General features: G+C 38.2%; 2 protein-coding genes and 2 pseudogenes across 3 annotated transcripts in view; 1 reads left to right on the top strand and 3 right to left on the bottom strand.

Annotated features, from left to right (window-relative positions):
- The window catches only part of LOC125153525 (60S ribosomal protein L31-like), a 34888-nt pseudogene extending 25533 nt beyond the window's left edge, over positions 1-9355 (bottom strand).
- LOC125153521 (uncharacterized) lies at positions 5790-11188 on the bottom strand. The gene is made up of 3 exons (XM_047836738.1): positions 11166-11188; positions 10344-10917; positions 5790-10134 (listed from the first exon to the last, which is right to left on the bottom strand). The coding sequence occupies exons 1-3, from the start codon at positions 11186-11188 to the stop codon at positions 10060-10062; spliced, it is 672 nt and encodes a 223-aa protein (XP_047692694.1). The 3' UTR covers positions 5790-10059.
- A 35-nt stretch (positions 11189-11223) lies between these two features.
- Positions 11224-23323, top strand: part of MAGI2 (membrane associated guanylate kinase, WW and PDZ domain containing 2) — a 1356537-nt gene continuing 1344437 nt past the window's right edge. For both annotated transcript variants that reach the window (XM_047848847.1, XM_047848846.1), the window contains exon 1: positions 11224-11867. In XM_047848847.1, the coding sequence (XP_047704803.1) occupies positions 11567-11867 (301 nt within the window). In that variant the 5' untranslated portion in view covers positions 11224-11566. The remainder of the gene's footprint in view (positions 11868-23323) is intronic.
- On the bottom strand, positions 22597-23080 carry LOC125160167 (40S ribosomal protein S24-like; annotated as a pseudogene).

Genomic DNA, 23323 nt, shown 5'->3' with positions numbered 1-23323 from the left:
TTGTACCTCCAATGAATTCAAGGGGAACCTGTAGGGTGGAAACCACTTCCTGACTATGGATAAAGCCTAGAACATATGCCAATCATGTAGATACTTATCTCTTCAGACACTGAGCAAGTGCCAGTATACTGGAAACTTCCTGGGGTGGGGGGAGCTCCAAGTACGTATTTCCAATTCTGCATGGTTACTTTAATGTTATATCTCTGTCATCGCTTAAAGTCTGGTGCTGCCGAAATACCCATATCCTCCTCTGACTGACCATGCCACATCTCCTGTAATTTTTCCTCCCAGGTTCTCATCCAGCTATTCTACCTCTGCCAGGCACTTGGGAATTAGAAAAGCCCTCAGGTTCCGACTTAAGAAAGAACATTGAGTTCTGGTACGTGAAATGTAATGAAGATCTCAAACATAACGACTACTCTACATTAAAAAGAGAAACCAACAAGCCACATAAAACATGCTATTAAATCACGATTTTCATTAAATAGTACCTAGTTCTCCATGCCTACATATTTAAAAGTAGGATGAAACTCTATCATAAATATGCTAAACAGAAAAACTAAATTGAAAACTATGTCAGAAATTAATATTTTTACAATATTTCTGAGTGTAGTCTGCATTAAACATGAATGATTATATTTCATGTAACATTTTATTGTTTTGAAATGAAATAATGATAAACATCCTAGCAGCTACAGAATACAGCTAGAGTGAAGAGTTAATTTATGGATATTAACTACAATAAGTATGTCATACAAACTGTTCTGAAGATGAATGTTACATTAGTTAAGTCATAACAAAAAGATATCCCACTGATTTAACAATGATTTATTGTCTACTTATACTACTAGTATTAAACTATTTAGTACCCCTAGTATTGTGGACCGTGTGTAGTCAGGTATGAATTACAATAACGTCCCTCTCCTAAAGAAACTCACTAGTGATAAAAGCAGATAGGTAAATCAATAAATGTAAAGCCCGAGTGTCAAGTGCACAAGTCAATGGTAGCACAAAGACTGAGTGATTCAATGGATGGTGGGCAGGAGAGAATAAGAGATGGCTTCCTAAAAGAGGGAATGCCTGAGGCAGAGTTTAAGAGAGGATTCAGTTAATCAGCCAGGAACAAATCAAGGAGAGGCTATTAAACAAAATAAACAGCTTTTACAAAGTCACAGAGGCACTGACTAGCATGGAGCATGATGAGAAAGGATCAGGGCAGTATTAAATTTCAAGCAGGGTCCAATTTGTGGAAGACCTTATATAGATTAACCTAAGGGAAAGTATAATCGAATGCATAAAACAATACAAATGAAAATTACCTAGTCTCTGACATGGCAAGTTCCTAAGTACTTCAGGTCCTAGATACTTCTTTTTCCTCTGTCTGAAGATACCTTCCTATAAAATTTTTGCAACTGGAGGTTATATCTCATTCAAGTCCTGGCTTAAAAATTACCTCCCAGGAAACACCTGTCTGTAACATCCAACTAAATTATTGCCACCCTACCACACAACCTATTAACCTGCCATTTTTTTTTGTTTTTTTTTAAATTTTTTTTTAACGTTTATTTTTGAGACAGAGACAGAGCATGAACGGGGGAGGATCAGAGAGAGGGAGACACAGAATCTGAAACAGGCTCCGGGCTCTGAGCTGTCAGCACAGAGCCCGACACGGGGCTCGAACCCACAGACCGCGAGATCATGACCTGAGACGAAGTCGGACGCTTAACCGACTGAGCCACCCAGGCACCCCTATTTTGTTTTTAAATCAATATAGAGAGATTAGAAACACAGAATAAATACCAATTTCACAACTTCATGTAACATACCCACATGCCCCTGATTTTTAATGTCTTTATTTGTAAACTAGACTGAGAAAATCGTGGAAATTGCTAAGCAACGTTTAATGTAGTACAGACTCTAGGGATTTGTTGGCTGGCAATCTTCCTTTTATCCTGTAACATATAAACACATTTTGTTCCCTAGTAGCCATAGGAATATGACTAAAGCAGAAGAAACCCTTTCAGAGATATCTGTGTTTTATTATCTCAAGGATAAATCTCTAATGCAAAATCATCAAGCAATATGACAAAACATACTGAAGGCATTTTGGAGAGAGCAGAAAAGGGGTTTCTAGCCCTTAAAGTCATATGCAAATCTTCGTACCCTTGAGGAGAGACTACACTCCTCTCCAGGGAAAAGGGCTGGGAAGTAAATCTCCATTAGTATTGGGAAAACTTAAACTTCTTTTATTTAGCTTCCTGCTAAAGTGGGAGCTTCAGGGTATGTTTATATATAAACTGACATCCTTAAATATATTTTGGGGTCTTCAAGAGGAAAATGCAATGTTTATTCTTCTTGAGGTACGCAAGACATCTGAATAATGAGTTCCTGAACTCCTGCAGTCACACAATCAAATTACCAGTGTATAGGACCCTCTAAAAAATTAAAACCTATTGTTACTAAGTGAAGGAATTACTCCCTTATTTATTTCTAGTTCTATAAGGATACTGTTGACAACAGAAATAAATATTTAAATATGGCCAAAGGTAGGAAGCTGAATTATATTGTAATGAAAACGTCCTCAAAACTTTGAAATTTTATTAAAATGGCAGTCATTACACTCTAAAAGACCTTAGTATATGCAAATTCTTTCATTAAGACTCAAAACTAGATGAAAGTCATTTAAATTCAGATCCTATATAACTACTAGTTGACCAATATCACAACCAATATTAACTATAGGTAAAATATTCATAATTGTCTCTAAATAACATGGTCTGAAATTCATTAAATATTTATGTGATATTCTGAAATGTATAATATTTTTCATAGTACAGTTTTAGTTATTCAAAGTATATTTTGCATTAAACATATATTGAATACATTTATGGTATTAAAATTATGATAGTGGTCTTAAAATATCTGACAGGTTTAGGGTCAGTGAATTACTCAAGAAAAGGCTTAGAAGATGTTTTGAAAAAGGACCAAGAGTGATCCCACCAAATTAACATGAGGAAATAAAGGCAGCAGTTGATCACATGTAATATTGTGGGTGCTCGTAAGAGGGACGTAACAGGCCTATTCTGTGTAGTCCTGGTAAAACCAGATGTGGGGAATGTGCTAAAAGATTATTTACAAGTTGAAATTACCTGAAGATATTAAATGTTTATTTATTTTCAGAAAGAACCTCAAGTGGGCTCCATCTTCAGTGTGGAGTCTGATACAGGTATTGACCCCATGACCCTGGGATCATGACCTGAGATGACATTAAGGGTGGGACACTCAACTGACTGAGTCACCCAGGCACCCTGTTACTTGAAGATATTAAACAGATGATGGAGACCTGGTCCTGGAGTACTCATTGTTGATATCAGAAAAGTGGTGAAAACATTAATACTTAACGATTTAGCTAATGTGGATCCACAACAAATAAGCCATGCTTTATAAGTAAAAATGTGCATCTGACCTGTTCTTTTTTAAAAAATCTTTTTCTTTAAGTTTTATTTATTTTGAGAGAGATAGAGAGAAAGAGCGAGAGATTGAGCATGAGCAGGGGAGGGGCAGAGAGAGGGAGAAAGAGAATCCCAAGCAGTCTCCATGCTGTCAGTACCAGCCCAATGTAGCGCTAGAACTCAGCAACCCTGAGATCATGACCTGAGCTGAAATCAAGAGTAGAATGCTTAACCAACTGAGCCACCCAGGTGCCCCACATATGACTTGTTCTTCATGAAGCTATGCTAGCATCATGTTACCACTTCTTTCTCTTGATATCCTCATTTTTATGGTCTACAGTTGTGGAATGCATCTTTCTCTCCTTGGGAAGCACATTAAAGTTTTGTTTTTCACTCATCTTCTACTCAATCCCTTAATGTCCACTTTCCTTTAGATTACGATGACTTGTCAAACTTCCTAATTCTTTTACTGCCCTAAGATTTCATTGAGATTAAGTTGGAAGATTAATCTAGTTCCTTTAATCTAAAGGAATTAAATGAATCCAATTTTTCTCTGACCCATCTTAACTACAATTTTCTCTTAAAGTAACTTAAACTCCCTCTTTTACTTTTAAAAATATTCTCAATAGATAAAATGGGAGATAACTGTCTCAAAACCTTAACAGCTTTCAAAACTTCTTGCTGTTCTTGATCTTTTGAAATACATTCTTAAATATTGGGTTTACTTTACTAGCATCAGTTGATTCTTTGCTTAATAGATACATTCTCATATTAAATACAATAGATAAATATTCATTGTAGTGTTTTTTTCACTAGTACTATATTTGTCTTTATTCATTCAACCTCTGTGAGGAATACAAACATAAGCCATGTTATTAAAAACGTTGTAGCCTAGAATTGAGGTTGAGGTAAGTCTAATTTTATAATAAAAGGCAGAAAGAAGTGTCATGAAAAGGATCAGGTTGCATTTCATAGGAGTTCAGCAGACACAATAACTTTCAGCTGATTATATACAAGTAAAAAAGTATACAAGAGGTTTATTTAGGTTGGACTTTCAAAGAATTTCACATCCAAGCAAATGATTGGGCTTCAGTGGATCTATAAATTACATGAAATGATATTTAATATTTGGAAGACATATCTTATGTGTATCTGTGGTAGAGCAGCAGGACAGAATAAGATCACTAGTATTCATCATATTCTGAAAAATACTCACGACACTCAAAACGGTTAAAAGTAAACCACACTACAAAGAACAGTATGTGGAGGTTTCAAAACTATTAAAATTAGTATGAGTAGAAATACATTCTTATTGCCTCCAATTATTCATAAGTATTTTTGCTTCTCAGTAAAATGGCTAAGGAAGCATGATGAAGTTTCCCTTGAATTTTTTGAAATATGCTTTTCCAAACACTAGAAAATACATCTAACTGTTCTTTACCATTTCAAAAGAGAATATGTTCACTTTCTTTCCATAACTTTCTTTATACCTAATGTACACCATTGACAAAGTTGAGTTTATGATCATACTGTCCCTTTATGCTTCTTCCTTGCAATGGAAGCTTTTGTCATTTTAAACTAACAACAGAAATGATAAAAAAAAAAAACAGGCAAGATTAAAATATGGGCAGTAGAAATGGTATTAAAAATCCATGTAGGATATTTTAAGTTTACTTTAAAAATTTATGATGGGAATTGATAGGAAACTGAAGACATATCCTAAGAAGATCTATAGAGAAAAAAAGGATAAATTGAGAAGTGGATTTGGAAAAGAAAAGGAATAATAATATTTAAAAAAGCAGTTAGAAAAGTAAGAGTGTTTTATAGGTAGTTTACTGTAAGGATGAAAGCGTGAAAAAAATGGTAAAATGGTTTTAAAAGATTTAGAATCACGAAGCAGAAAGTGACAAATTGAACTGCTCATTTTAATAATAAAAAGTGGGGGACAGATATAGCTACTTGATGGCATGAAATTGAAGTACCTGAATTTCTGAAGTGTTTAAAAAAATCTAGTAAGGAGGGTCTAAAAGTATAAAAAGGTATGAAAATATCTTTTGGGGTTTAGTAGAATGTGAACTGATGATGAAAGATTGACAGGCACAGAATAAGTAAAAGCAAAACAAAAAGAAAGATAAATTCAGATATTGACATGTAAGAAGTATCCCTGTATAGTACTTCATGAAAAGGTATACATTTTCAGATCCAGTATTAGCTTGCTGTGTTTTGTGAATACGGTAAATAGGCAGCCGCAGTATCCAGAGTTTTTACTAAAGTACCCATTATCTTTTACCAAAAAGATTGCAATCACTTCAAAGCTACAGAACAACAACAACAAAATATTATAATGGTTTCATTTATTGAGCTGGTCAAATTTCTCCATACATTGTCAACTCTGTAGTTAAGGTGAATCAATTAGTTAAATGTTTTTGCAGTTCTCTTCCCCCAATTTGTATATAGTATATGGTCCAGGAACTTCACACAAACAGGTGCTTTATAAAGACCAAAGTCACATCATTCAGAACTTTCTAGCAACTAAAATGATCTAATACCCTCACACTTAAGTAGTCAAATTTTACCTGTCCCCACATCTTTTTGCACAGGGCTAGGTGACTAATTGACAGTACTATTTGAGAGGAAGTTCCTGCATTACAGACATTAGACCATATATTCTATCCCAATCATATAACTGATACTGAAAAATAAGATGGTTCTATGAAATGCAGAAACACAATCAATGGACATTAATTCTAGACCAAAATGAAACAGTTCTGACCCTTCCATACAAATGTAATTGATATAAATCTAAAAGTTACCATCATCAAAATATTTGAGATTTTCAGGTAAGGAGAATTAGCACTATAATGTAATTTGATAAAATACCAATGAAATATGCAGTTCTGTGCAAGTGTTTGGAGGCATCTAAGCCCTAAACTTTCCTCTCACTAACTTCAAGAAGCTTGATTTCTCAACATTCAATCCTTTCTTTGGAATATAGTCTTTTTCCCTGATCTTTCCTCTCTTCTCTGCCTAGCAAAAGATTTTGTAAACTGGAGTTGAGTGTTTTTCTCTTCTCACATTTTGCACAGTGCTGGGTAAGGCTGAAGAGCCAAGGTTTCAAAGTGTGCCCACATCTATCTTTGCAGTCCAAATTCTCTTTCTAGGACTTGGGCTTGCATATCTAGTTACTGGACTTAAGCTATAGATACCCATGGAGTCACCAGGCTGGGCTAAGAAACCAGCAGATAAACATAGCAAATCCTTCTGGAACATCTTTTAGGCAATGTTTTGGGAGAAAAATCATATTTAATATCCATATAAATATGAACCTATTACAGAGCAGAAAATTCATATGAATTTTTAGATAAAAGTGGAGGACGTCAAATAAGATTACTCTTGGCTGGGGGTGGGGTAAGTATATCATTGTTGAGAGATACTTTGATAGAAAAGTCTGAGAAGCTTGGTATTATGCTAAGTAAATCTACCTTATAAATATGGATTAGTATATTTGTGTGTGAATACTGAAGCAGAAGTGAAAGGAGGTTTAATAACAGGAATGATCACAGACAAACTATGGAGCGTGTCAAGTTTATCCTCCATTGCCATTATTACCACCAATACCACCTCTCAGACCCTGTCCCAAGCTCTTGAAGAATCTGGCTTCTTTTCTTAACCTCAGCCTCACTACTAAGCATATTCTGTCTTTTCTTCATCAGTAAGTGCTCTTTTTCATTCCATTCCTTAAGACATTAGTATATGTGTAAAGAGATAATCATTACATACTGAAGATAAAAATTCATATTAAGGTGGTGGTCACATAATGAAATTTTATATGCTGTTACTTTGGACATATCTGTTATTAGGTAGAATTCTGCTGAGCGTTTACATTGTGCCAGAGAATGTGCAAGGGGGTAGGAATGCTTTTCTTTCTTCAGCTTTTAAGATTCCCAAACTCTTTTTTAATAGAATGCAATATCCAGTGCCATGTTCTGCACAAAGAGTGTCAGCAATGAAAAAATTCATTCTTGACACAGGTATCAAACTCAGAAAGGGTAAAGCAGACAAGAAGAAATAAAGCAAATGTGAAGGGTTCCAGAAGAGAAGATAATCAAATTAGTCTGAATCTAGCATTTCAAAATGATTGTTATTTCAGTCATACTTTTCATAGTGCTGTAAACCTGAACAACTAAGGACTCACAACTATTTGCTTTCATCTCTGCAAGTTAGCAAAGTCAACTGATCGACAATTTATTTGATGACATTGTATCTGACAGAAAATGCTGTTTTTTCACTCCTAGGAAACAACCCAACAAGTCCTCAGAATACATGTAAATTTTTTTTCTTAAAGAAAATATACCCATCTTCTTTTTTGCTACCACATTTCAGTACATTTAAATTTTACATGATACTCACACAACCTTGTCACATAAATCATCACCTTTTTACAGATGAGGGAACAAGTTCTGAGAGGCTATGTGATTTAATCAAGGTTATATGGCTAAAGGCAGGATCCCAATTTCTGAGTCCCCAGATGGTGCTCTCCTCAGGGTTCTACAAGACCCTTTTACACCTGTAGTGGTCAAGATCCAGGCAGGAGACAGAAATAACACCATCACTAAAACTGGGAAAAGCTAATATAAAGCATTAACTAGTAAAAGGAGACTGACTACTAAGCGAGGAGATTACTAACAAACACAGGAGTAGTGGTTTAGGGAGCAGCCAGTACTTCTGGGGCTGTGGGAAAGTACCCAATAACTTAGGTAATAACTTAGAAGAACCATGCTCTCATCCCTGTCCTCTATGCTACCAAGCCAGAGACACAGACCTTACTGGAGATAATGTGGCTGTCACCCAACCTATGGCAATGAAATTCATTAGGTGTCACAGTCTGGGCTGGTGAGGGAACCACCAGCTGGGGTGCCAGTGAAACTTGCTAGGAATGCACCCATTGGGAGGCCAGCATGGCTTATTGGGAAGCCACACACTGGGGAGTCAGCCAAACTTACCTAATGATGTGAAACACTGATCTCTTGCACACCACAGGCCAGAAAGCCACCCACTGACCACACAGGAGCAAGAAGAAAAGAAGAGGCCCCCCTTTTTTAGGCAGTGTCCCTCTAGCACCTTCTATTGACAAGTCCTAGCATTGGGTTGAGAACAAAGCAATGTTTACAGGTTCTAGTTCTAAATATCACAGTTCAGGGCAAAGATGAATTAGAAGCTGAGAAGCATGAGACTGTTGGCACATAGCTCAATGACTCTCTTGGGTTCTTGAGGGGGAAATGCTTTTATACCAAACTCCTACTCCATTTGTCTTCTTCTTCTTCATTTTTTTCCCCCTCATTACCACTACAATGAAATGCAGACCCAACCTTTGAGGATGCTATGTACTGATTTCTGGTAAGACACATGGTTAAGTGCATGAGGAGAGCACAATGCAGTGAATGAGACCAGGTCTGGAGCCAAAACATTTGGGTCTGAATATTAGCTTCACCACTGACTAAATTAGCAGCCTGGTAAAAGTTAATCTCTGTATGCCTCAGTCTCCTTATCTGTAAAAGGGGATGATAATAATATTTACTTTATAAAGATGATGGGAAAAATAAATGTAAAGCCTATATAACAGCACCTAGCACATAGTTAGAATTTGATAAATATTAGTATTACCCATATGTGTTAGTTTGTAATTGGTGTTTAAAAATGCATATTCAGTTCTCATTTTCAATTTCCATGTAGGTCTGTATCTCATAATGCTAAAACCCAACTTGTTTGGGTGAGACTGGGCTAAATACCAAAAAACCTTGCGGCCTCCTGGGCATTGCCTTCAGCTTTGATTTCAGATCCTGGCACTGCCCCTGGCTCACTGAACAATCCTCACAGCAGAAGCCAACCCACTGGGGATCCATCGTCTCAAGGGAAAAAAAGACACATGTTTAAATAAATCATCTTTCTTTAGTAACTCTTCCAGTTGACTAAATTTGATTCCCCTCTTCCCCAAACAATGAGTTACACTTGCGAGGAAAAGAGGAAGAAATTACTATTTTTAGTGCCTACCCACCTGTACCAGGCAAGCACTTTGTATGCATTACCTGATTCATCCTCATCATGTCCTATCAAATTAGTACTTTTAACCCTGTTTAACAAATAAGGAAAATGAGGCTCAGAAAGGTCAAATAATCAATTCAAGATGACCTCTTGGTAAGCAGCAAAGCCTCAATTCAATTCCCGTCTTTCTGTTTGGGTGGACTACACGTTTTTAACTGTGCCGCTTGCCTCCCACACTCTCTTCATCTCAGACATCAAAAATCTTAACTGCTCAGTCGTTTTCGTACTTTGCTTTAAAGAGAAGAGTGGGTGTGCAACTTTTTTTTTCTTTCTCAACCGTATCATTTTTAAGATACAGCGAATGAAATTCATTTACTAGTCACAGGAATTTAAAAAATTATTCCTAACATCTTACACGAAATTAGCTTTGAATGAAAATCAGCAGCCCTACTGAATCTCTGCGCGCCTGTCCTCACCTCTCCTCCAGGCTGCAAACTTGGTGAAGGGAAAGCAAGCCGGTGGTGGGCCTGCGAGCTGAGCTCCAGCCCGGATTCTGCCGCGGTGCTCAAGTTCGGTCGGACCCTTCTTTCCCTCCTGTGGAGCAGGTAGCTGTCGGGCCAGGACGTCTTAAGGTTTCTTCCTAAGGTACAAGCCCGAGTCTGAGGCTCTCCTGGGCGAGGATGTGCCCCAGTCGTGTCCGCCACAGCTCCCGGGGTGAACAGCCCATTTCTCCCAGGAAGCTGCCGAGACCACCTTTCTCCCGCCCCAGCCCACAGCCCCTTGTGCTCCGCGTCTCCCAACCAGGAAAAGTGAAGCCCCTTCCCCTGGGACCCTGGAGGAGCCTCTCACCGGACAACTCCGCCCCTCCGCTGAGTTCCCGTCCCGGCCTGCACCCCGCAAAGCGATGCTCAGCCCACCCGCCGTCTGGGTAACCAGCTTGCACTTCCCCAACTTTCCTCTTCTCCGAGGGGGAATTCTGAGAACTCTGCAACGAGTTTGACTGCAAACAAAGCACCGCTCAACAGTGAACTCCTCCGCCGCCTCCCGACGCCGGGAGTTCAGGCCTCCCCTGCAGTTCCACGCCGCGTCCCGCCAGCTGGGCTTTCCCACGGCGGGGTCCCGGGCCGGGGGGGGCGGGGTCGCAGCGGTCCCGCTGGAGCCCCGGGCTCGGGGGCGCGCCCCAAGTACGGGTCTCGCTTTTTCTGCTCCCGTCGAGTCCCGGTCTGAGGAAGTCCGGACGTCCTCGCGGCGCAGTAACCTAGCGCGCCGCCGGGCCGCGTGGAGGGTGAAGAAAGGTCCGCGCAGGGCTCGCAGCCCTTCCTGCCGGCCTCCCCACGCCGGGCCTCGGCTCCCCTCCTTTCCCGCTCCCGCCTCTTCTCGTAGGCTGCCAGGCGGACCCAGCCTGCCTCTCTCTCTGCCTTCACTACCGGGTCAAGCTGCGGAGGGAGGGAGCGAGACAGCGGCGAAGCGGCTCCCCACCCGGCGCGCGCGCGCGGCCCTCCTCCCGCTCCAGCCTGCTCCCTCCTCCCCTGCCTCCTCCCCTCTTGCCAGTACAGTACAACTAGTACGCACACACTCACACACACACGGACCCTGCTGCTGCCACTGCAGCTACCATGGATATCAGCTAACAACACACACCCAGGCGCGCGCGCGCGCTCCCACTCGCACCACGCAGGAGTGGCCCCCGGCATCCCTACCCTCCTTCCCCACCCCCACCCCACTCGCTCACCAGCTCGGCTACTGCTCGCTCAGGCTGCCGCCGCCGCCGCTGCCGCCGCCACCACCACAGCTCTCCTCTGCTGCGGGGCCACAGCCTTGAGTGTCATTCAAGGGACAGCACAACCTCACCCAAGCTCTCCTACCTCTGCCCAGCCGTCCCTCTCATCCTCCCCCTTCATCATCCTCACTCCATCCAAAGAAGAGGGAAAGCACCGAACAGAAGGGGGAGGAAGGCAAAGTCTGCTCTTCTCACCTCTTGGCCCCCTTGCTCCTGCATCCTCATTCTCTCACCACCAACTCCCCTACCCCAGAGGAACCCCTCAGGAGCTGAGGCGACTCACCCCACTGCCATGTCCAAAAGCTTGAAAAAGAAAAGCCACTGGACTAGCAAAGTCCATGAGAGTGTCATTGGCAGGAACCCGGAGGGCCAGCTGGGCTTTGAACTGAAGGGGGGCGCCGAGAATGGACAGTTTCCCTACCTGGGGGAGGTGAAGCCCGGCAAGGTGGCCTATGAGAGCGGCAGCAAGTTGGTGTCGGAGGAGCTGCTGCTGGAAGTGAACGAGACCCCCGTGGCGGGGCTCACCATCAGGGACGTGCTGGCCGTGATCAAACACTGCAAGGACCCCCTCCGGCTCAAGTGTGTCAAACAAGGTGAGCGCAGCGGCTTGCTCGGTGCTTTGCCAGGCGGCTGGACCGCTCCAAGCGCAGGGCAGTGGAAGGGTGGGCTCGCGTGTGGAAGGGGGTGTGTGGCGCGACGGTGGGGGAGGTCGAGGGAGTACCCGGCAGAGCGAGTGAGCTTTGCGGGGGGTCCGAAAGGGGTGCTCAATGGAAGGGAGGGACAGGTTTGCAGTGTGGCGTGCAACTTTGCGCAGTTATATCCTCCACTTTGGAAGGTGTTTGGCCTTGTGTGACCTCAGAGGTGCGGGCGAGCTCCCGGGGCAAATTGAATGTGCGTCAGTGGCACAGCCCGCAGTGGATGAAGAGCTTTTGGGGAAGGAAAGGAAGGAAGGACGGAAGGAAAGAAGGGACGAAAGAGGGAGGGAGGAAAGGGGAGGAAGGAACAACTTGAGGGTGCATCGGCATCACCAGCAGGGCGGGGAGGAACATGGGGTGGCGGGGCGAGTGGAGAACTACGCCCCCCTTTTCAGGAGCCGGACGGGAGACGCCTTGGTCCTCAGCCGTCCCCTAAGGATCCCTCCTTGAACCTCTAGGTGACCAAGAAGGGAAGGGACAGATTGCTTTGGGCGCTTTGACGGGTCTTCCTTAACTTTTTCCCTGCTTCGCTCTTCTGTCCCCCTCCCCCGCCCACGGTCGTGTCATGTGGGCACCGCGCGTCACGTGCGCACTGACTAACCCCAGTGCTCACCCCGAGTTGGCCGGCGGGAGAAGGCTCGAGAATGAGGCGCGGCACTGGGAGCGGGTTCTAGCGTTGGGGGGTCGGAGGAGAGAAACGGTTACCCGAATGTTCTCTCCCCAGGGGTTGTTGCCCTTGTTGGGTGGAAGTTCCCTGTGGTTGGGCTCCTTTGGCTTCCGATTTGAGGGGTGTGTTGCTGAGGAGCTGGGTGGAAAAGCCAGCTGGTTTCAGCTCAGGCTCCCTCAGCTTCAACCTGGCTTGGATGAGCCTCACTTGAAGGCTGTGATGGGGACGTAGGGAGACTGGGATCTTACAGAACTCTCGTTAACTCTGTTTTTGCTGAAAGGAGAATAGGGTCCTGAAGGAGGGAAGAGTGAGATGAAAGTTTCTCGGAAAGAGGACCAAAGTAGCGAATCTTTGTTTTCCTCACGTGATTTGTGTATGTTCTGTAGCTCAAACGCACATCTCATGTGCTCTATGTATGCATATATGCAAATTCGTATCAGGCTGAAGGCTTCTTGTTGATGACTTTACGTGTTCGTCCTGCCTCAGAGATGGAGTTGAGCATGCCATTGCCTGAATTTTGAACAACCCCATAATCTTACCACATGGCTGACCATCGAGAAACACTCGTAGGGAGATGTTCTTGTCTATAAAATCAGTTTGAAAAGTAAGCAAATGAAAAAGAAGTCTCTGGCAGAATTTCTTAAATTTCAATTGCCATACGATAAAACGTTTTCGTTGGGGAATCTTCTGGCTTACTACTTGAGATAGGCTAATGTAAACACTGGTTTGTAGGTCAACATAGCTCAGGACTGTACAAAACTGAAGATTTATGAGTTAGGGAGGAAGGCAAATAGAGTATCTTGGTATTTTTCAGTATAACACACCAGAGGCTCAAATACAGGGATTCCTGCTAACTTACGTGATGTCGTAATATTATCTTACGGCAGTAGTTAACAAATGTAAGGTTCTGGTTTTGAGTCCAAGAAACCCGCCACACGATTAATGAGCGCGCTTTTATTGGCAGGAGCTTGGTATTTGTAGTGGGAAGTGATGGCAAGAGTTAATGTGTTGTGAAATTGGACTAATGATAGTATCCTGATGAAGGAAATGATTGTCTTATTATGATTTACAGTGTTGCCCACATTTAATGTTGTGTTCTTTCTGAGCCCTGTATTTTGAGTGGGACTCTGGCAAAGTGTATTTCTAGCAGTAAGAATGTATTCAAAAAAGAAAGAAAGGGCGATGATTGAGTATTATATTCCATAAAATCTAATAGTAAGACTTAACTTGGAAAAGTGAGGGCATGAAAGCTATCATTAAATAATGAAAAGCTTTCAAGTAAGAAAAGGAATTTGACTATCTTCTGATAACACCATAGGACAAAACTGAGGTAAATTTATAGAACAATTTAAAAGATGAAACATCTTTGCCTGTGTTAAGAACATGAGCTTGCTAAAAGAAGAGAGACAAAAGGAGGAAGAGGAGGAGAAAATGAGCTTTCTAACATAACCTTTCAAAAATCTGTGGACTGGCTATATTGTGAATTCATGAGCCCCCTTCATTTGGGGTCTTTATGAAGAGGCCAATGTGACCAGATGCCAGGATTCCTATGTAAGCTAGGAACCTAGACCAGATGCCATTTAAATCTTGCAGTGGATGACTTGATCCAAGGTAGCCTCTGATCACCCACCTTCTATATAATATTTTATTTGAAAGAGTATTGCTTTTAGAACTCATGGAATATATAAATATAAAGTGATACATAAAGGGGAAAAATCTCTTTTCTTTCTTTGTTAACTGTTTGTTTCTGGGCTTCACTGGGTCATTGATGATTGATGCTGGTAATGATGTTCACAGAGCCTCCACAGGAACCTGGTTCACAACCTGAGCTATTATTGACCAAGAAAGAAAAAAAAAAAAAGCCTCACTTAGCTTTTGTGGAAAATATAATCTTATTGTATATTCTTCTAAATATCATCATTTATATATACTATTCCCTTGTTGAAACCATTCTTTCCCTTGTCAAACAACAAGACAGGTTTATTTTATTTATCATTGTAAGCAAAATGAAGATTTCAGAATGTTAGAAAAGGTACCTGTGTGTCTGGAGTTTTACTATAGATTTTACTTGCCAGAAAAATATTTAGAAGCTCTTGGCTCAGTGTTCTTATTTCTGGAAAAGCAACAAACTGGCATAGCTGAAAAACTTAAACATTGTTTGTTTAGCAATTTTATTTTTAAAATGTGAATGAGATGATTGATTTCTGAATATTCATTTAAACATTGGGTATTAAACATACGTAATCAGGTAAACTAAGGCAAATTTTCCAAAGAAAAGTAGACATTTAAATAATAAGAATATTAATAAAAAGCGCACCAGATAAAATTGCATTGTTTACTCAATTTTTATTTACTTGTTTGGCTAATTTAGCATTATAGTTGTCATAATTTTATTTCTTTTTTACTTTTATTTTATTTTTTATTGTAGCACTTTATTTTTAAGCATTTTTGAAAAAAATTAATTTTTAAAATTTTAATTCTAGCATAGTTATACAGTGTTATCTTAGTTTCAGGTATACAGTATAGTGACATCAATTCTAATAGTTGTTACAATTTTAAAATATAACTTTAAAAGAGGACGAAGTATAGGATTTTAAGATATACTAAACAAAGTAGATGTATCGTAATTTTTCTGCATTGTTTAAATGTCTTTAAAACCATTCTTAGAAGCCATTTAATTAAATTCAAGCTGCTTTTAATCCACACAGTGATGAGTCATATATGAAAAATACCATGTATTGTCACATCTAATTTGTTTTTATAAACTGTGACTTTTTAGTTTATAATAATAAACTTTCCTCACCAAAGCATTTAATTCTAAATTAGCAGATCTGTTCCATGATCTCATTAGTGCAGTAGACCCAGTTGAAGGAAGTTTCTTGGAGTGATTTTGAGATCTTTGCTGAAGTGCGAAAGGTTTTTCTTTCTTTCTCTCTTTTTTTAAAGTTTGCCACTAAAGTTCACAGCAGCCAGTTACATAGACCATTGTGTCCTACATTCCTTGCACTATGGCTGCCACTGCGTCTAATCCCACATGGAGACCTACATAGCCTGGACTTATTTTCCCATTTAGGATCTTACAATGGAAAATAAAAGGCAAAAAGTTTTCTAATTCTTCCCATGTGGAAGAAGGGCCAAATAAGGCCTTTGAAATTCAGTTCTAGAGATGTACATTCCTCTCCCTCCTATTGCTTCTTTCAAAGCCTTCTTCAAAGGAAAATAGATCCACATTTATTAGGAGTTATGCTTTCTTCTTGACTGACTTCAGGCTAGTATCAGTTAAACCTCTGTGCTACTTTTTATTTGGAAAGGTAAAAGCAAATCATGTCAGATTTTCTCCAATAAAGATGGACTTTCCTTCATAAAAATTTAAGGTATGTGAATTTTATTGACCAATAAACAATCAAACTGTTAGAACAATTTGGTCAGTTAATTATTTTAGAATAAATTATCTTTAATGTTTTGGAACCAGGTTAATGATACAGTTATCTTTGGGCATAATTTATGGATGACGCTACTGTAGTTTTTGGTATATGTACATAATTTAAATGGTATGACCTTGAATGTTAAATATGACAGTTTGCTTTTTTATGTGTGTGTTTTGAATGAGACTCATCTCAGGATGAAATCACAGCTGAAGTATTTAAGTGCCACCATCTCAGCTCTTAACATTTATACTGTGTGATCTCTTGGCATATTTATTATGCTCACTTTCCTTTTTAGTTTCTTGAAACTCACACATTCACTTTCATAATTAGCAAAAAGTTTTCACATTTGACAACTCTGACTGCTTATAGTTTAAAACATTGGCTTTCAAATGCATAGCAGACCCTGGTTGAATCATTTCCTTCAAGAGGTAAGATAGAGTAGTAGTTCTTTAACAGTCTTCCAAGAAGACTGCTTGATTTTGAATCTTGAGTATGCCACTTAGTATGGGCAATATAAACAAGTTATCTAGTCTGGGGTAGTAATAGTACTTTGAGAATATTAAATAAGTTATGTATTTAAAATAAGGTAGTATCTGGCAGATAATGAGCGTTATGTAAGTGTTACTCCACACAAATGTTATTCCAGACATATGGTCATTTTGAGCTAGTGACATATGAAGTGTTGTTAACTTTCAGGATATTTCATTCTAATTGAAGACTAACTGAAATATATGAAATGATTGACTTATTAATAGTATGAGTAATTTGCAAGTAGTATTCTTGAGTTTTTTTTTTGGTATAGTAAAATAATCATTTTCTTTGTAAAGCATTAATGTGAAGAGTATGCTATTAACTGGAATGGAACATATTTTTACCTTTTAAAAATAACTCCAACTGATGCTGCCTTTATGTGTGCAGATCACTGTTTAATTATTTGCATATTTTAGCCATTGTTTGTTTTCACTGAGTAGTTTATTTCCTTTGTACCCATATCTTTTAAGCATTTGGTGAATGTATTGAATCATTTACTCTAGGCTTGGCAGGCATTGAAATCCTATTAGAATTCACTAATTTAAATTTAGGAATTTATTTATCCTTTTTGCATGGGACTATTTTAGATACAAGTACATGTTTTAAGAATGAACTTTGACTTCTCAGCTAGAAATCAAGTATCTCATAAAGAGGAGCAATCACAAACAGATTTAATTCATAAGTGTTCACAGTCCACTATGTATAATAAAAATGCATAAAATACAGCAAGGAACTTACTTTGCACTTGTGAGAATGTCAGCAATTCAATATAAATACTTCTCTGAATTAATACTTATGAGATAGAACAATCAACAATATAGCTACCATCAGCTCCCCAATGATTTTAGGATTTTAGTTGAATTAACCCTATCTTTGAATTCAACAGAAACCTGTAACTCGAAGCTCCAGTGTTTAATATTAATTTTTAAAAATATCTCTTACCTATACTACCTATTTACATGACAAGAAATATGGAAAAGGGTCTTACAAATTTCTTAGTGTTGTGACCTTTTAAAAATGTTTTATTTAGTTTCATTCCCAGCTTTCTTTCTTCTATCTCCAGTATGGACTGATGTGTTATTTCCTTTAATGAAAGGAAATTTTAATTAATATTATATAGATAGTTTAATAACAAGTTCGTGATTACTGAATTCAATTAGTGAAAGATACACATCTGCTAAAAAGTGTTGTAAAATGCTCATATCATCCTAGAGAAATAATAATTCCATTATTCTAATATTCCATTATTGCATTCGTTGACACATTATCAACTCTTAAAAAAATTCTGTTTGGAGATTAATTTTTTAAAAACTTAAAAAAATTGTATTAAGTGTAGTATATAACATTGACTGATTTGGATACTTCAGAAGAAACAGAAAAAGTTTTCTTATTTGTCCACTGACTGAATATTCACTTAAATGCATCCCATGTCTTAATTTTCAAAGATCCAGTAGGCTAATGAGTAGATATTCTAAATAAATGGTTGGATTTGTTTCAAAATTTGTAATTATTTGGCTTGCTCTACCTTGAAATACATGTGAAGTTTTATGTCATTTTCAGTTATTTTGGCCCACTTAAAAAAATCAGTGTCAAAACCATGGCAGTCGTTATATATCCAGTAATAGGCCAAATCAAATATGTAACAGAAGAAAATATAAACATTTATAGTTTCAAATAAAAGACATTCTATAGATACTTATTTTTCTAATGACAAATTTGTAGATTTTTTTGACCCTCTTAAACTGCGTTTAGAGAAATTTGTACATGTGAAATCAGATTTTTCTGTAAATAACCATGATTTTATTAAGTGACCGTGAAATGAAGCAGGAAGAAGCATACTTGTTTAATGTCAAAAAAGTATATTTTATTTATCTATTTTTCGAATTACATTTTGTTTGAAGAAATTTCTTAAAACATGAGTTTCCCAAATGTAATGTTGAATTATTTTTCTTGCCATGGGTATGAGTAGCATAAAAAAACGGTTTGCTCTTTACATTGTCACTTAATAGATCATAGAGTTTGAGTAAAAATGTTAAGTGTAAAATACATATAATTTTTAACATTTATTTTTATTTTACAGGTGAGCATTGTTGCTTATCCTAGTATTTCGTATTGCTGTGCACAGGAAGGTTTATACTTAGCTAGAATCTATATGAATACAAGGATGACAAATGTTGTAGAAACCCACAGATTATCTAGCAACATAACCTGAACTTGTCAAAATCTGATGGGCTGGGTTGCAAGCATGAGCAAATTTCAGAGATATGTAATGTCCAGTGTTACATCTGTGAAGCGTTCTGATCAGTCTGTGGTTGACCCCTTTCTTTGCAGTCTGTGCTGTAAGGATGTTAAAGACAAAATTTCTTTAAATAGTAGCTAGCATTTAGGCTTTTTAAAGGGTCACTAAAACCTCCCAGAAGTCTTGGCTTATTTCCAAAAGCACCTTGAACATGAATAACTGTAATCTCACTTTTCTAGAAAATCAGGTACTTGGAGGGTGGCCATTTTTTTTGGTGTTAGGACTGGGGTCTAAATAGAAGTTGACCCCACCCCCCCAGAAGTGCAAGAATGTTATCAATATGCTCTTGCCAGAAGTGCAAGAATGTTATCAATATGCTCTTATCTCTTTGCAATTAAAGTAATAAAACCTTCCTTTGTATTTCTTCTGAAAGGTCTATAGCTGAATCTCCTTTTCCTTTTTGGCTGAAAGTGCCTATGCTTTTCTTCCCTTCAGTGTGAAAGATCACTCTAGTGAACAACAGATTTACTTTTCTTCTTTGTGTACATGGATGTCACACACACATACACACACACACACACACACACACACACACGCACGCATGTGGGTGCGCACACACATTTTTCAAACACTAAAGTTTAATGCCAGTTTTTAAATCCATAGTCCCAGAAAGATATGTGCATGTGAGGATATAGTCTTAATTTAGAGAAAGAATTACATAAAATTTTTCCATGTGTGACAAATCTAGCTGAACAGTTTGCATAGTCACCTATTAATTTTCAACTGTGAGTGGTATTTTTTAATGTTGATTTCTTTTTGAGAGTGGGGGAAGGGGCAGAGAGGGAGACAGAGGATCTGAAGTGGTCCGGTGCTACCAGCAGAGAGCCTGATGTGGGGCTAGAACTCATGAACCATGAGATCATGACCCGAAGTCAGACACTCAACCTGCTGAGCCACCCAGACACCCCTGTGAGTGGTATTTTTTAACCCCTATTAGCTCTGATAGTGGGATACCATAAAGGCATAATGAAATCAAGTACCCAGATGATTTATACATTTCACGTATATTAGTTCTTAAGAAGTGATAATGAGAAGTCAGGTTTTAATAGTTTGGAATTTGATCATTTTTATTTGCATGGCCAAGTGGCTGATGGACTACATAATGCCTGGGAGAAGGCCCTAATGATAAAGTAACAAAAGATGGGTCAGGGACAAGAGGCATGCTTGGTCATCATCATGATAATATATTTACAGTGTTTTAATTTTCATTGGTTTAGATGTCTCAGAGAAAGGTAAGAGGACCCGATCGAACTTGCTACGGATATAAGGTGTATTACAATTCTAAAGCAGTAGTCATTTAAAAATAGGTTAAATGATGCCTAACTTGCAAATGTTTAGCTAAAATACAGGTAATAGTATTGCCTTAAATTAAAGATGTCAAGAAACCCGAGTTTAATTAGCCTGAATCCTAAGAGATTTTGTTATGAAATGGAGAATAGAATATTTTGAATTACATTAATGTGTTAAATTCAAAGCCATTTTCTTTATGTCAGATTAATTCACTATGGAGTGATACTGTATATGGATCTATAAAGTGCACATATACTATGAAGTCTAAGAAAAACTATGTAAAATTAATGATATTGTTGATAGCTCAAACAATATGCTAAACTACTACTAAGAATCAAGAAAATGCTTTTTTAAAAATAATTGGGAAGTCTTCATTGTATAGTGTGAAAAGCATCACGATGACTCTTCTAGCGAAGAGTTGACTAAGGAGATGCTTTGCTTCAGTTGAATATGTTTTCAGACAGACTTTAGAAGACCACAGAGTTATTAAGGAGACATTGTTGATTCTCTACTGGAATGCATTTCTTCTCTTCTTGCCTCCATCCTTACTAACAGAATGACAGTTTTGTTCAAGTATCCACATGTTGATGTGCTGCTATGCCATGTGTTTCATATTAGCGTGGCCTCATCCCAAGGGGATGAACTGAGACTAGTGTAAACCAAAAATGGTAATTTCATCTCTTTGCCAATGATTGTTTTAGGAAATGGCTTATAACCCAGTTCTAAGTAGTGAAAAGTAAGGTGGATCCCCCTGGGGACTTTCTGAGAAATTTTTTTAGTTTTTAAAATAAGATTCAGGATAGAGCTATTCACATTTCTGCCTGTGAAAGTTGCTGCATGTGGAGGTGATGCCTGGAGCAACTATAGCCATCTTGTGTTCATGAGGAGAGCTACCCAAAAGGTGGAGATTGGTAGAACAGAGTGAGAAAAAGCTACTAGCTCCTTGGTGAACTGCTAAAATAATGAACCCAGAACCAGCCCAATCTCAGGGTTCTTGTTACTGAAGTAATAGGCATTTTAAGATTTTTATTTTATTTTATTTTATTTTATTTTATTTTATTTTATTTTATTTTATTATTTTATTTATTAACAGATATTTTAAAGTATTTAAGATATTAAAAGATATTTTAAACCATTAGGTTTAGTTGGGTTTAGTTAGGTAGGTTGGGTTTTCTATTATTTTGCAACCAAAATCTTCTAATTGATACGACTCTAAAATGTTATAAAAATAGATATTTCATTCCTATTTTATTGTTTTGGGAGCAATGGTGAAGATCTTCTTTTTGAAAAGAGAAATCTATTTGAAGAATAAACCAAGGTGTATTTTCCTGTTAGATAAGTTCAAATTCTAGGTATGTCTCCGTTACCTCATTTAGTTTGCTCTGGTTGGACTTCTGTTTTAAATTCCAGAAAATTTTAACTGTTGTGAAGTAAAATATGTAGGAACACAAGTTCATTTTAACATTACCCAAAATAGAACATAATCAAGAAAGCAAATCAGCTACAAAAATATACCCACAATGCATGCCAAAACCAACTTGAAATATTTTTTTTTGAATTATAAAATATTTACAAATGTCTGTGCCATTGATCCAGGAGTGTATATAATTATAAACTGACTCATCAAAAATGTTCCAATGTCCATTTTTCCAGGACTAGAATTCATTTACTTATCATTTAACAAACATTTATTGGTAACCTATTCTCTAGTAACACTGAAATAGAAACTGGTGGTAAAAAGAGGAATAACCATTAAGACATCATCCATACCCTCAAGTAGTTACATCCTGTTGTATATCTGTGTGATCTGAGTTAAAAATTATTGAGAATATTTTTTCATCTTTTAAATATACCTTCCGTGATGTAAACAGAATAAAAAATAAGAAAAGAAAACATTTTGTAGAAGAAATAATGGTTAGGCGTTCTTAGTATTTGACATCATGGATTTCAGTTCAAGTAGTTGCATAAACTCTATGTGTATATTTTTAATGATATGTTCTGGGCACTGTGCTAGATAATGACCATAGAAAGGTGTGTAAATCTTTTTTTTTAATTTGTATTTTTATTTTAAAAACATATTTTAGAGAGAGAGTGTGAGGATGGAGAGGGGCAGAAGGAGAGAGAGAATCCCAAGCAGGCCCCTTGTGCAGCATAGAGTCCGACGTGGGTGATGTGGGTCAGGCATCCCAAAGGGTGTGTAAATCTTGATTCCACTTTAGGAATTTCACAGTGTAGTGTAATAGTCAAGAGCATGGAGCTTTAGTGACCAAAGTTGTGGATGCCAGTCACAGCTCTGCCCCATACTAGACATAAATTGAACAAATTGTTTTATTTTTTTAAGTTCTCAGTTTATTAATTCTCACATGAAAAATCTGCACAGTCACCACAGATAGTCACTGCAGAATCTTTTCTTTACTCCTTCTTTCTGCCAGCATGAACATTGGCTTTTGTAATACCCCTGACTTTCTTCATTCTTTTCTTTTGTTCCTTTTGCTTTTTTCTTGACATCTTTGTCTTCTCATATAGGCCATGTCTGGCAAGTCTATGTTTGGGTTTGTTTTTCTTTGTATAATCCAAGGAATCATAAATCATGCCAAAGGCAGTTGTCTTGCCACAACTAAAATGAGTTCTGAATCCAAATACAAAGATGACATTGGGTATAGTCTTGTACATTTTGGCTAGTTTATACAGAACTTCTATCTTAGGTACTGTGTTGCCTTTCTGGGATAAAGAATATCAATGACCATCTGTTTCTGTTGAAGTAATCAGTTGGTCATGAACTTCCTGGTCCGGATAGTTACTATGTCATTCATGATGGTGGCCAAGCTTCAAGCAGTCAGGGAGCAAACAAATTGTTTTACATTTTTATAAATCAGCTCCATCCATTGTAAAATAGGTATCATTACAGAACCCACTTCATAAAGATGGTATGAAGAATAAATGTTATAATGCCTTTATAATATGCATAGCCCAGGGCCTGGAGTGTGGTACAGCCTTAAAACTATACATAATAGTACATAAAGTATATCAGGCAAGGAAGATAGGAAAACACTTCTTGAGAAAAAGCAAGGAGGCATTGATATTAAAAGTTTCAAGGAATGTGATAAAGAGGTTCTAAGCACCAAAGTCTGGAGTTTAA

The sequence above is a fragment of the Prionailurus viverrinus genome, chromosome A2 (genome assembly GCF_022837055.1).
Source record: "Prionailurus viverrinus isolate Anna chromosome A2, UM_Priviv_1.0, whole genome shotgun sequence".
In the NCBI taxonomy this organism is placed as follows: domain Eukaryota; kingdom Metazoa; phylum Chordata; class Mammalia; order Carnivora; family Felidae; genus Prionailurus; species Prionailurus viverrinus.
The sequence above is the reverse complement of the archived record's forward strand: the minus strand, read 5'-3'. Positions and strand labels throughout refer to the sequence as shown.

Bases quoted from the DNA above. Each gene is read 5' to 3' on its own strand.
- LOC125153521 (XM_047836738.1), bottom strand. From the start codon at position 11,188: ATGCCGGGGGCCACTCCTGCGTG. The intron at 10,918-11,165 runs GTGCGAGTGGGA...TTGACCCGGTAG, and splicing joins CCGGGGGCCACTCCTGCGTG to TGAAGGCAGAGAGAGAGGCA. The intron at 10,135-10,343 runs GTGAGAGGCTCC...CTTGTACCTTAG, and splicing joins CGGAGGGGCGGAGTTGTCCG to GAAGAAACCTTAAGACGTCC.